The sequence below is a fragment of the Passer montanus genome, unplaced genomic scaffold (assembly GCF_014805655.1).
Source record: "Passer montanus isolate IOZ18808 unplaced genomic scaffold, ASM1480565v1 scaffold12, whole genome shotgun sequence".
Lineage (NCBI taxonomy): Eukaryota > Metazoa > Chordata > Aves > Passeriformes > Passeridae > Passer > Passer montanus.
This window is the reverse complement of record NW_024358722.1, coordinates 12,651,983-12,665,184: the sequence shown is the minus strand read 5'-3', so window position 1 is coordinate 12,665,184 and position 13,202 is coordinate 12,651,983. Positions and strand designations below refer to the sequence as shown.

Sequence of the window (13,202 nt, the reverse complement as noted above, 5' to 3'; positions counted from 1 at the left end):
AAAAGCCACCTGCGGCCCGTTCCAGAGGCCACGCGTTCTGCAGAGCCTGTGTACAGAGACAACGGCACCGCACACGTGTGCGGGGATCCATGAACAATGTGTTTCACTCTCAGCTGTTACAAAGGCTTATTTACACCGAATAGGTGCAAAATAACCAGTGGCAGACGAGCAGAAGTATTTTGTAATAATTGGACCATCCTTATCTTTGAAAGGAGTATGTTATTTTCTGTGTGAAATACATAACTAGGGGTGTTTAAATAACTGATCAGGTAGCTTTGTGGGTTTTTACTGCAATATACATTAAATGCTCACATATTTATGCTAAACACACTGCCTTCACAAAGCCATTAAAAAGTTTTGTTTGGGGGTTTTTTTTGCTTTTTTTACTGTCCTCATAGATCATGAGATAGCACATTTTTAGGAAGACATTTGGACCAGCCCCGCCATTATGAAGAGGGCAACAGTGTCTCTCTGCCAGCTTTCAGAAGCTTCAAGGAGAATGGGACAAAATGAGCTGGAGCTACCCAATTCTAGTGTGAATGCCCAGGAAAGAGTGAATTCTTCACAGCCATGCAGGGTAACACAGAGAAATGAAAAAATAGCTAACTGCTAGGAACCACCCTGTGTACAATTATCCCAAGGTATAAGACGCCACCTAAAATGCAACTCATTCCCATTACTCCCTCTTGATGCAATGTCAGGAACTGCAAAGAAAAAGGTGCTGGTGCTGGTTGCATGTCTCCTTATCCATCACGAACATTGACATGTACCACACAGGTAACCATCACTGAAAATTTATTAGTAACTCCCACTGCACTGAGTGGCATCAAGAAAATCAAGCAGAATACCACAATTTTCTGAGATTCCTTGAATTTCTTCCTAACCTGGAAAGCAGGGATAAATGGGTGATAGAAAAGGATTAACAGTTATCTGAGGCATCCAGAAGAGTGGCTAGTCAACAGCAAAAAAGAAGAAATCTTTGGAGGAAATTTTGGCAAATACAAGTAAGAAGTTCAACCTACTCTGGTTTAACAAGTTCTTGTGCATGAGTTGAGCAAGTTACCTACATGCAAAAAGTCTTTCACAACTTTAAAGCAAACATATTACCCTAAGGATTACCATGAATTCAAAGCCAACATGTTTAACCACCGCCACAACTCAAGTATACACAATAATTACCACAGCAAAACTGACATGCAATAGACTGACTTGTTTTTATGCCCTAACAGTTTGAAACTGTTTAATAAAGCAAGCTTTTGAAGTTGAAGTTTGAACTGGCAGTTCAAAACGGCATCATGGCAGCCTTGCATCATGGCTGGCAGATAGAAGTGTTTATGACAAAATAGGACTTCCTTCAGAAGATCACAACTGAATGGCCCACAGGTCTATGAAAAAGTGTACTTGCAAAGAAAGAATAGCTGGGCTCTCCAAAAGAAGACTGCCAGCATATTCAACACTAAGAATGAAAAACATTTTGACAACACAGGCAAGGAAAGGAAAGATGCTATTGAAAAGCCACAACAAGCAGCAAAGCAGCAACCCTACTGACATCACTGAGACTTGAAAAGAGGTGGATTTACTTTTGCCAAAAAGCACAAGACGCTTTAAGCAAAGGCTATGCACATATCTTGGCTCACACCTCTAGTTCTCATCAGTAACCTACCCATTATTTTTTGCCAGGCCCCATTAAATCAGCTCAGCAGGTAACTTCCATTGCTGGAACTGTTCAGAAGGTCTGGACCACTGCTGTGCACCCCAGTGGGATGCAGCAAAGGCTTCTTGCTTGTGTGTGTTTGGTACATTCATGTCTAAGTCCAGATCTGGAGCAGCAGAATGCACCTGTGCTGTACACTGTCAAACAAAGGCACAATTCTAATCTCCCTCATTTGATCTGTGTGGGACAGAAGCACAATACACAGACCCTGAATTCACTCCAGAAAAGAACAAATCTTTCCCCGTACTTTATAGCTTTAAGCCACTGTTGGACAAAACACAGATTACATGAGGTTATCACTTGAGATACTCAAGAGATAGAGAAAGGAAAAAATTTTCTCCCTTACTGACAAGGTACAAGGAGCAGAAATTTGCATATAGTTGCATCCAGTCTATTAACAACAGCTTTTGCAGATATAGATTGACAGACCAAAGTCTTTTGAAAAGGTTAAAAAAACCCTGTTCTCCTCTAGCGATGCAAGCATGTAAGTTTCTATGCATCCTTTAGTTAGAAAAGGAGAATAGTTTAATGGAAGAAGCAAGAGGCTGTGAGACAAGAGCAGTTCTAATCCTTTTGTGATTGGGAAGTTAACCTGAGTCTGCCTCCTCCCAAGCGTAAAATGGGGATAATTAATCCTCACTTAACCATGTAAATTAAATAATGTTTCAACAGTGCTGCAAGTGCCACATATTAATTAATGGCTAGGCAATAAAAAGGAAAGAGGCAAAAGTGGAGCACTTTGCTACTTACCTGCAAGTTGAAGGTTGTGCTGCAATTCTAACAGAAGAGATATTGGGCACTTGGAAGATGAGACCCTAAATTATCATTCAGTCTTAGAGAGAAAAGTTTCTCTCTCTCTCACATGCACACAGCTATCAAGTCCATGAAAGCCAAGCACATGTAACTCTGCATTTCAGATCACTTCTTTGCAACGCAGTAAGCTGATGTTAGCCATGGAAATGTCATAAACAAACACAACCAAGGAGAAGACAAACATCATGAGAAGATCCATACCTTGAACACCTTCCAGAAGCAGATCAACCCCCTTTCTATAAAAGCTTAAGGCAGTTTCATAATCTTCTTCCTCCTCCTTCTTCAAGGCCAGTTTTATTAACTCGCCTGCTTTCTCCAAGTAATCTTGTTTGCCTGACTTGGATTTTAAGCTTCCAGTAAACAAACCATGGCTTTCCTTTTCTCCTTCGGGTTTGCTCCACTCCTGCTCAGATGCCAGCGTGCTTTGGACTGGGGGATCAGAAGTAACACAAAGGCCAGCAGCTCTACTGGGAGAACTTTGGTTGGATGCCATTCCATCATCTACCTCGGCGAGAGAATCTACATCGACTGTCAGAGAGATCAGGTCACTGTCACTGGAGAAGCCTGAAAGTCAGAAAGGCATTCATTACTCTAGATTGCTCATATTCCATAGGAGCCTTCAAAATTCCTTATCCCCATCAAAGATTTAGCTCTTTTTCACTTACACAGTTTCCTCAGAATGCCCACAGAAACTCCCTGATTGCAATGCTGTCTCTAAAAAATTTTAGTACCTATAGAAACGTATTTTTAAAAATTAACTACAAACTCTCCGGACAGCTAGTCTTCATTTCAGTACTGGGAATGAAGAAACCAACAACTAACACCCAACTTAAACTGCCAAAGCAGCTCACCATTGGGCTCCAGAAATTACAAAACTAAACCTGTGTGATGCTATTATAAAAATCAACCAGCAGGAGCCAAATTACTGTTGCAAGAAATCGCAACATACTGTTTAAAATCAGTAAGACGAAGCATCCTGAAAACAGTAAATTAGGAGTTAGAATTAACACAGAGTTACTGTCAGCTTACGCATCATGCAGCACTCAGCTCACATGTAATACATATAATCTTCTTTCATTGCTAACACATGGTAAAATAAATTACTTAACACCTCTTTCATCACTCAAATCTGAGATAACACATTTTATTTTACATTTGCCATAAGTCACTACACCCTTACTGCAAGCTGACCTTCAGTAACTAAACCACAGGTACTTTTCATGGTTATTTGGGAATAAATGGCAACAAAGCTATTTTACATATATACCATTTCATTCTGTAAGGATTATCATCCACAAAAGGCATTCACTCAGTTATGGTTTTCTAATGATTTAATTTCCACAAATGTAATGGAGACAACTTCTAGATCTCACCTCCACATTCCGACTGACTTGTAAGTGTCACATCATCAAGCCCGCTTAAATCCTTTCGAACTGAAAAGAAGGACAAAAATGTTTCTGACACTCAGATTACAAGTTCCTTTGCCATCAGAATGCAAATACATGACCCTCCTGTAAGTATATAACATGAAACTGCTCTTTGATTGGCTATGAGATATACCCATTTGTTAACACACCTTTAAAAGTAGGTATTAGGTTTGCCATTTCTCACTGCTTCCAAGATTTAAAAACAAAACAAAAAAGGTCCATGCTTGGATGGGGGATTATTCAAACCTCACACTCCACCTCATTTCAACAACAGCAAGACTATAGTCCCCATCTCTCTCTGCTCTGATGATTTATGGATAAGGAAACTTAAAACAACAAAGTTTTCAAAGCTGGGACCTAGACACCAAGAGAAAAAAAAAAAAAAAGCCAGCTTTCAGTCTCAAAAACGTCATTCCAGAATAGTACTCTGCATGAGACATATGGAGCAAGCCACAAATTTGGCAGTGCCACCTGGATATCAAGTAGCAGTTTGTTTTATCACCTTGGCACACGTACCCACTGAGGCAATAAAAGAGGCAACAAGGTCAAGACATTTAGCTGTTTGCATGCACAGAGAAAGTAAATTCTGAGCTAAAACCTGGTGTCTGCTTTCTCCTATATTATTGTCAGAGTGATGAGTTTAACCACATTTCCAGGTAACATACCATACTTATTTTCAAAAAGTATGTGGCAGCAGCTAGAAGCTGCCTCAAAGGCAACTAAAACTTTCTTTTACATTTTGCAGCTGTAAAGTAATAGGAGTTTACAATTTATGGAAGAGGAGTAAGAAGGCACTGTAGAAATACTGTTTTTCTAAAAGCCAGTAGTTCCTTAACATGAGTGAGAGGAAAAAGACATGAAGGACAACCAAATACCAGCCACTCTTTGTCTGAAAAGCAAGGGACAGTGATACATATGACACTACGCTATACATATGACACTATGCTACTTGAGAAGAAGGGACAGGGTGCACAGAAGACAATACTCCTCATCTTCTCTTGGAAAGGGCATAAAGGGAAGGGTACAGGCAGAGAAGAAAACTGCCTGTGTAGCCCCCAATCCTGCAAGAAGGAAAACTCACAACAGAAAAGCTGGAGGAAGACAGAGGATTCATTAACTAGCATAATAATAATGGGCCATTCACCTGCTCAGTTTAGGGGCAGCAATATCAAATTTGGGGTGAGCATTTATTAAACACACATTTAGAGGTACAAGGTGGTAGAAGCAGATCTGATTGATGTACAAAGTGCAGAGAGAAAGCATGAATGGAAAAGCTGGGGGTTTTGGAAGGGTGTTCTGGCCACCCAGATGAGATGAATTAGAGCCCATCCACACAGCAGATTTCACACAGACTCAAGTTCCCCTCCCTACAGGCCAAACAAAACCACGTTGGCTCTTGTCTTGTAGCCAACTGGACCAAAAACTGTATGAACACAGCTAGCATGGCACAGAGCCTGAGCTAATAAACTTTTCTTTAGGTCAGGTTTAGAGCCTGGAGCTGGCACCACACAACAATAGTCATGGGGTTTCCAGTCAGTTTATGGGGTAGGAAGCATCTGAAGTGCACAGGATTATTTCTGGGAAGATAATGTGTACATGGTGAACCAGAAGGAGAGAAGAAAAAAGAGAATGAAAAAAAAAATTACTTCCTGATCAAGTTCTCTAAAGAATCTGCTAAGTTAATTGATATAGAAAGATTTATGATGAGGAAGTGGGACATTGAACATCATCCAGTGTACTCAGAGAAGAAGAGAGAATGACTCTTTGTCAGGAATATAAAATAAGAATAATGATGCTGAAATTGAACACAAATCTCTGTACTTGTCTCTGCTGTGTGCAATTTTACTAGGTAAACACCGTTTCCAAAAACTGGTGGAAAGCCTGGGTAACCTGGTATCTTGCAAAGCAGATTCCTACGAAAGCATGAACTGCCAAACTCCTTTTACAAGCAAGATAATTGCTTATTTTGGTATAAAAACATTTTTACCACAGTCAATTTGCATCTTCCACCATTAATGTGCACACCTTCTGCAAAATGAACTTTGTCTGGAAAGAACAGATAAAAGTGAGAAAACACAACCCACCCTGAAAAGCAAACAGCAGCACCTGTTAAGGGATGGATTTGCTACTTCTCAGTACAACAGCCTGAAGGAGCAGTGCCCACGTGGAGGCCCTTGCATGCTCACAGCAAGTGACAGAGGAACCAGCCATAGTTAATTGCCATCATCAGACTGGGAAAAAATCAGATGCAGGCAGGAGGCTGTGAGGACAGTCAGGGAGAGGACTCAAGGCCGAGTATTGCCACTGCCATCTAGAGGTTTTAAAGACAGATTTTTCCTTCTGTCCACAGCCTTCCACCCACCAAAATCTGCTTTCAAATATAAGACAATATGAAATGACAGACACATAGGTTTTTAGAAAATTTAACTCCACAAAATTCACATTCAGCATATCCAACTCCTGTGCTCATAGCTGTTCCAAGGATCCCGTAAAAGCCCTCCAGCCGATTCAGAAGGGTATCAAAGAGATTTTCTACTTTACAGCATTTTTTTCTTTTCAGTATTTTATCTGACATAAAGGAAGTGGTTTTCTTCTGCTAAAAATGAGGCCCTTGTGAATAATGAATAGAAACGTTCACATTAAGCACTTTTAGAAGCACTATTTTATAGGACATAGTGTAAAGTGAGTGCATTGTCAGAATCTGAAATCTTAACTTTCACAGAAATCATTAAAACTCTTTAAAACTAGTTAGTGCTATTTATCCTAACTGCCCTCTTCAACTAAACTACATATAAACATATATGTTTATATATAAACATACATGTTATATATAAACAGAAACCTATATGGGTTTATATATATAAACAACAACAACTTCTATACCTTTCCCTTCACAGAACAAAATATTGTGGGGACATTAGTTCATTAACATCATAGAAGGTACTTCAAAATAAAATGCAAAGCTCATTCCCATGTAGAATATATTGTAAGACTAAGCACAAAGTTACTGACACAGAGATCCCAGTGCCAAGTCATACAACCTCAAGAAAAAAAATTACCCAACCACCCTTAGAACACAAAACCAATTTTTTGTTATGCAAGGATTGTTTTATCAAAGCAAATTCTATGCCAGAAAGATCAGATCCCTTCTTAAATAAGCTTAAGACATGTTTGCATAATAATGTGGATTTATATACGAGTATTAATCAATTCCAAAGGAAAACTTAAGAGTTGAAGAAGAATTCCACAGAAATCACAAGGACCAAGCATTAACTCAGAAACACATAAATACCTAATATATTGCATGGTACACAGAAATGCTTAAATTAAAAGCCTAGAGGCAGGCAAGAAACTCTAGCACAGTATTTATTTGGGCTGACTGACCCTTCCTTACAGCTATACTATTATTTAGTGCAAGTACCACTAAAAGTGCCACTAAAATTACTCTATACATGGTATCCAAGTCAGTATGTACATCTTTAGAATAAAACTTCCAGAAGTGCAGACAGCTCTGCTGAGCCAAATTTCTCTCTTGCCAATCCCAGCTCAGCTTTTTTGCCATAACAAGCAAACAGAAACTGGAGGCCAGTGCTCCATGAAGAAATCTGTCACTTGCCATTTATGAGCTGCTTTAGAACAGATCATGCTATGAGGTTATGTGGGAAGAGAAAGCAAACCTTCAGAGCTGCAGTCAGACAGGTTGTCAGTCAGAGAGTCAGACAGAGGCTCAACAGGACCAATCAACTCAGAGCCATCATGCACCTCTCCACCCTGAAAAAAAAAGAGGCAAAGGAATTTCTCAGCTGCTGAGCTCTATGGAAATTCTCATTGTATAGAAGTGATAGTCAAAATGTTATTTCCTAATCAGTGCGTGCTCCATCAATTTAATGAATTGAATTAAACCATATAAGCCTGCAAAATTAAACAAGGACTTTCAGTTAAGCCATGTTTGGTTGCCACAGACTGAATAGATATCTAAATATTTAGCCTACTGCAGCTTCAGAATTTTGAACCACACAGAACTGTACACCCAAGCCTAAGAGGGAGACAATAATAATGCTCCTGATCTCTTGTGTCACATATAGTCTGTGCCCTTCAGTGGTGCTCCCAAGCACAGGACTGTCCATCAGACTAATGTCCCACTCATGACCCACTATCTTCAGTTCAGTCGTAGCTGAGACTTTACAAAGATACAAGGAGGACATTCCTCTCCAAGCCTGAAAGGAATAAAAGCTAAGAGAAGTAACCATAGCATTAGAAACCACCTAAATGTTTTTAGTCTTTTCTTAAATTTCTGCTTCACATCTCAGGTGCACACTTTCCATGCCACTTTAACAAAAAGTGCACCATTTTCAAAACCATATTACAAACAAGCATTGCTAATCTGTCTTGAACCAGCCCAGCACATTTTCACACAAGCCAGCTCATTCTTCTGGAGTTTATAACACACATATGCACAGAACACTCCCTTCAGATGGTTTTAAGAATTCATTGTTCAAGTCTCTCTCTCCACAGCCACAAAAGTCTGAAAAGGAACAAAACCATCCATGGGTAGAGCTAAAAGCACACAGGCTGAGCTGATGACAGACCAAACCTAAGGCTCTCTTACAGAAAAGCATGACACCACATCAGCTAACAAATGAGCCTAAATTATTGCATTTGCATAACCCCCCTTGAAGACATGTTTGTCCTAAAAAAACACTGGTTTCCCACTTTCATTCATTTCCCTGCAAAGACAGAAAAGGTCCATTGGGAGGCTAAAACTAACACTTTTATTAAGCAAAGGAAGGAAAGAGAGGTCTGAAAAACTACCCAAAACCACAGAAGCATTTCCAAAGAACTGAAAAAATGCAAATGCAAATAAACCAAAAAGTAAAATAGTCTAACTTGGTCTCCCAGTCACTTATTGACACCAAAGCTTAAAGAACATTATTTTAAGCATTTTAAAGAACACTGAAATAACTTCATCACAAAAACAAGTGAAGAATCTTAAGCTTTCATAAGATTTTAATTATGCATATACATATCATTTAAATATATTAAACACATTAATATGCTTAAGTCCCATCTCAGCCAGATCAACATTTCCTTAATTCCAGAGAGTTACTATCATGGGTACATGTAAATTTATGCTTATGAGTTTCCAGAATGTTAGACTAAGCTACTGAAATAAAGAGGTTTGAAGGAACTATTGAAAATAAACAGGAAGTAATAAAGAGGAAGTCCATATCAATGTACTGTCCTAAAATTTGTTATGGAGACTGGTTCTCACAGCACTGTACAAGCAACAGGTTAGACTAGTTACATGCTAAATTTGTTGCTGTGGACCTGGGTCCACAAAGATCAGAAGGAAACAGTGTAAACAGTCTTCACTCCTTTGATTGAAACTGTAAATGCCTACTGAAAATATAGGAACAGTGACAATATTTTTATTACTTCCCACCGGAATTTATCATCATAGGTTTTACTCATCATTCAACAAAAAAAATCTCAAATCCCTTCACCTGAAGTCCCCGTAAAACTTCCCACCTTGCAGAGGTGTGGCATGGGGGTTTTTTAAAGCCACATTTCCAGAGTGAATGGAAAACCCCCAGTCCCTTCACAAAGCATGTCAGACCAGCTCACTGCCATACCACGGTTTATAAAGTAAAGCAGAATCAGCACTACACTTCAGTCATGTTGGTAAGAAGCAAATACTTCTGCAAATACTAACCAACCTTAAAAAACTCTTCCAGCTGTTTGCTGTTATAGAGAGCAGGGATATTGGCAGAAAACTGCAAGAGATCTTCAGCACATTGCCTTCTTTCTTCAATCACAGTTTCATCAAATCGCCCTGGAACAGATTGACAGTTTTAGAAATAACGACACATTTATTTTGCAATAATAACTACAACAAAAGAAAACAAATGAGACAAAAGCAACCTTCTGGAGACAATGCCCTGAGTCTATGAAAGTCACTCCAACGCTTCAGGAGAACATAGCAAATCTTCAAACTTCCTATTCTCAGTTGTCCCTAGAGTCCCGTCTTCTGCAATCCGCTCGGATGATGAAAGCTGGCAGCTACGACAAGAATCCTTCGCCCTCTCATCGTAAGAATATGTGAGGCAACACTCTTGATTAGCCAAGAGACACTAACGGATGTCCAGTGTTATCTGACAATAAATGATACATGCACAATTTGACAATATGCCAGTCAGTGTCAGCCTTGATTATGGCCCAAATCCTGTAAGGAGCTGAGCAATCTTCACGTATTCTCAAGAACAACGCACAATATGAGCGGGTAGTAAACAAAGTATTGCTAAAAGCCCCCAAACAGATCTTCAGTTCCAAGGTGCCATTTATGGAGGAGACAAAGTGTAGGGGAGATGGTGAAGCCCTGCTACCAGACACTGAAGCTTTCCTCTGAAGTAACTCCATGCAGACAGGGTCTCATCTCCTTCTGGATTCAAGAGGTAAACAGAGCTGGAAGCAGCTCATTTACTAAAATGTATGATCATTCCTTTTTCTCTACCCAGCACCCAAAACATTCCAATTAGAAAAAACATACTTAAAAACAATCCCACAGTTCACCTGAAGAGATTTGCTTCTCAGGAGAAAACCCTTGGATTGCTACCTTAAATTCACATCCTTCACAATTTCACGCAACTTATTTTAGCTTTTTATATCAACATCACTTTGTTGTTGAAATAGTTACAAGTTTACAAAAGAAAAAGGGCAGAGGTTAACAGTAATAATTGGAGGAGAATAGAACAGATATTGCAACAGCTATACAGAGGGGAAAAAAAGGACTGGGAAGACAAGTTCAAGAAACAGTACTGCTATAACAGCATGACCGGAAAAATAAGAACCACCTGTGACAGCTCTGTGGCATTAACCTTTGAAGAGGACAAAAGAAACATTGAATACAAAAGCAAAATTCATTTATACTTAGAGCAAGCAAAAAAATAATCCCAGAAGAAAGTATCAAAGCAGGATTCTTTCCAGAAATTCTTCAAGTAAATAGCTCCTGCCCATGTGGTATCAGAAAAAAGAAAATAAAACTAAAAAGACACACACATACTCACAAGATCACAAACAAAGCTTTTGGGGCTTATTTTTCCCATGAAAGAAAAGAAAAGACATCATTGGGCTAATTTTCAGCTGGACTGGTTCCGTGCCTTGCTCACCCTGCCGTTTCAGCTGTACAAACAGGAGCAGCTGTACAAAAGAGTGAGCAACAAGCAGGCAGAAAGAAGGCAAAAGCAATGCTACCACGGTGAGTGGGAACATTGAAATCAGGCCCTATTAAACTGCTCACCAAACTTCCTAAGTCTTCAGAGCAACACTGGGGGTGCATTAGGGCTCTTGGCTCATTCCATGTAAAATTGGACGTCATGGAAAGAAAACAACTTCCCTCAGCAAAGCACAGCAGCATGGGCCAGCTAAATGAATCCACAAATTCACATGAACGCTGTTTCAATGCAGGAGAAAATTAATGGTGAAGAAGTAAACACCTAACAATACCAGAAACAGAAAACTTTTGCAAGAAAAAAATTCTGTAAGATATTTTTCCTCGTTTCTCAAGAATCTCTCCCTGTTCTATTTCATCAAACTCATTAAAAACTAATTTTGCTTATCCACATCTTCTAAGTTTCTCCACTGGGCACCAGACTGGACACAGGACCAGCCCTGCCAGGCTGACCGGTGTGCATTCCCTGATTCCCAGGCAGCTGCAAACCTCACAGGTATGAGCTGAGCCTGCCTGGCCCTCAGCAGCATGAAAACACACACTCTCTTCTTGCTCAGCTGCCATTTCACAGACTGTGCAGAATTATAATTACATTTGCAACCACCTGCATTCTCAAATTTAGCTGATATTAGCCACATCAGTAAGGGGTTCAACTTTCTAAAGGCACAATTACACAAGCCTTAGTTTCTTCGGATACTGAGCTAAAAAAAATAGAAATACGTTTGAACAGAGCTGTTGAAACATTAGTCACTGCTGCATTTTCCAGCCCATTAGCATCATGATAGCATTAGGAAAACTGCTTCTAGAACTAGAGGGCTTTAGGGGAAGGAAGAAAATGATTCAGTACTGGCTCAGTTCACAGACCTGCTGGCATCTTGCTGGCAGTTTAATTCCCAGGCAGTCCTGCCTACTCCTTCCTCCTTTTCCTTTTTTCGTACTTTCAAGCAATGTTGTATTGCTCAACACTTTCACTGTCACTCTTCTCAAGGAAATGCTCAAAGGTGCTTATGCAGCCAGCTGACTCTTCCAACATTTCTATCAGGATGTCATTCTGCATCTAAATCAACATTATTTCTGCTAGTCTTTACAATTCTCAGATATACATACACACACACTTCATCATAGGGATCACATCTTTCTGATGTTTTTAAGAAGTACGAACTACAACTTCAGCGTATAACACAGCTGTTACTCCTCCAGCAATGATCCAATCAAAATTTCCTATTTATATAAAAATCAAATGTAATTTCCTGTAAAAAGAATCCACAATTAATGTTGTGGAGCAGACCTGAAGAACTAAACACCCAGCAAAGTGTGTGTTCATGTTTCAGTTAGCTTCTCACAAGACTTCCTACTGCACAAGGCACCAAATTCATAAATAAGTTACTTCATTCAGTGTCTTCAAATGCAAAGAGCACCCTTATGTGAGCTTTTAGTGAAAATCATCTTTCTGACTCACTGCTAGCAAGTTATCAATACCTGGGGAGTTTTTGTTTCTTTTTTGGTGGATTGGGGGGGTGTAGTATTTTTTTATACTAGAGTACATTTCTGCAATTGCTAGATACAATACACGCAGATTTACCCATATTTTGGTAAAATGCCATGTATGGTTTGAATATGGAAACACAAGCGTACAACAACAACAAAAATGAAGTAGCTTGAAAGTACTGAAAAAATTACATTAATGCATCTTGGGATAGGACAGGAATCATGTCCCAGGTATAGGTATCGTAATTTTAGCAGCTGGATATGCTAGGACATTTTAGATTTCCATGATCAAGTTCACTGAGGTTTTTCCTATTAAAAAAAAGTAGGAAATGTTCAAGTGAAGTACAGAGAAAGTCAGATGATATCTTTTTCCCATCCGTAGCAATTTTTGTGCTTTGATACAAGCACCTCCACTACAACAATATAAAAATACACACACTTTGTGGCAAGTCCTTAGTTGCATGAAATATGGAAGCACAGCATGACACATTTGTTTTTAAATACATCTCAGTTCTCCACACCATCTCCTGAA

At 39.4% G+C, this 13,202-nt stretch overlaps 1 protein-coding gene across 2 annotated transcripts in view; it reads right to left on the bottom strand.

The window, feature by feature from the left end:
* RPS6KC1 (ribosomal protein S6 kinase C1) overlaps window positions 1-13,202 on the bottom strand; it is an 85,369-nt gene that overhangs the window by 59,141 nt on the left and 13,026 nt on the right. The window contains exons 4-7 of one of the 2 annotated variants that reach the window (XM_039697671.1): window positions 9,672-9,787; window positions 7,632-7,725; window positions 3,901-3,960; window positions 2,729-3,091 (exon numbers count right to left, since the gene is read on the bottom strand). In XM_039697671.1, the coding sequence (XP_039553605.1) occupies window positions 2,729-3,091; window positions 3,901-3,960; window positions 7,632-7,725; window positions 9,672-9,787 (633 nt within the window). Of the gene's footprint in view, window positions 1-1,663; window positions 1,990-2,728; window positions 3,092-3,900; window positions 3,961-7,631; window positions 7,726-9,671; window positions 9,788-13,202 lie in introns of those variants that run through there. The other variant, XM_039697672.1, reaches the window with a different exon arrangement.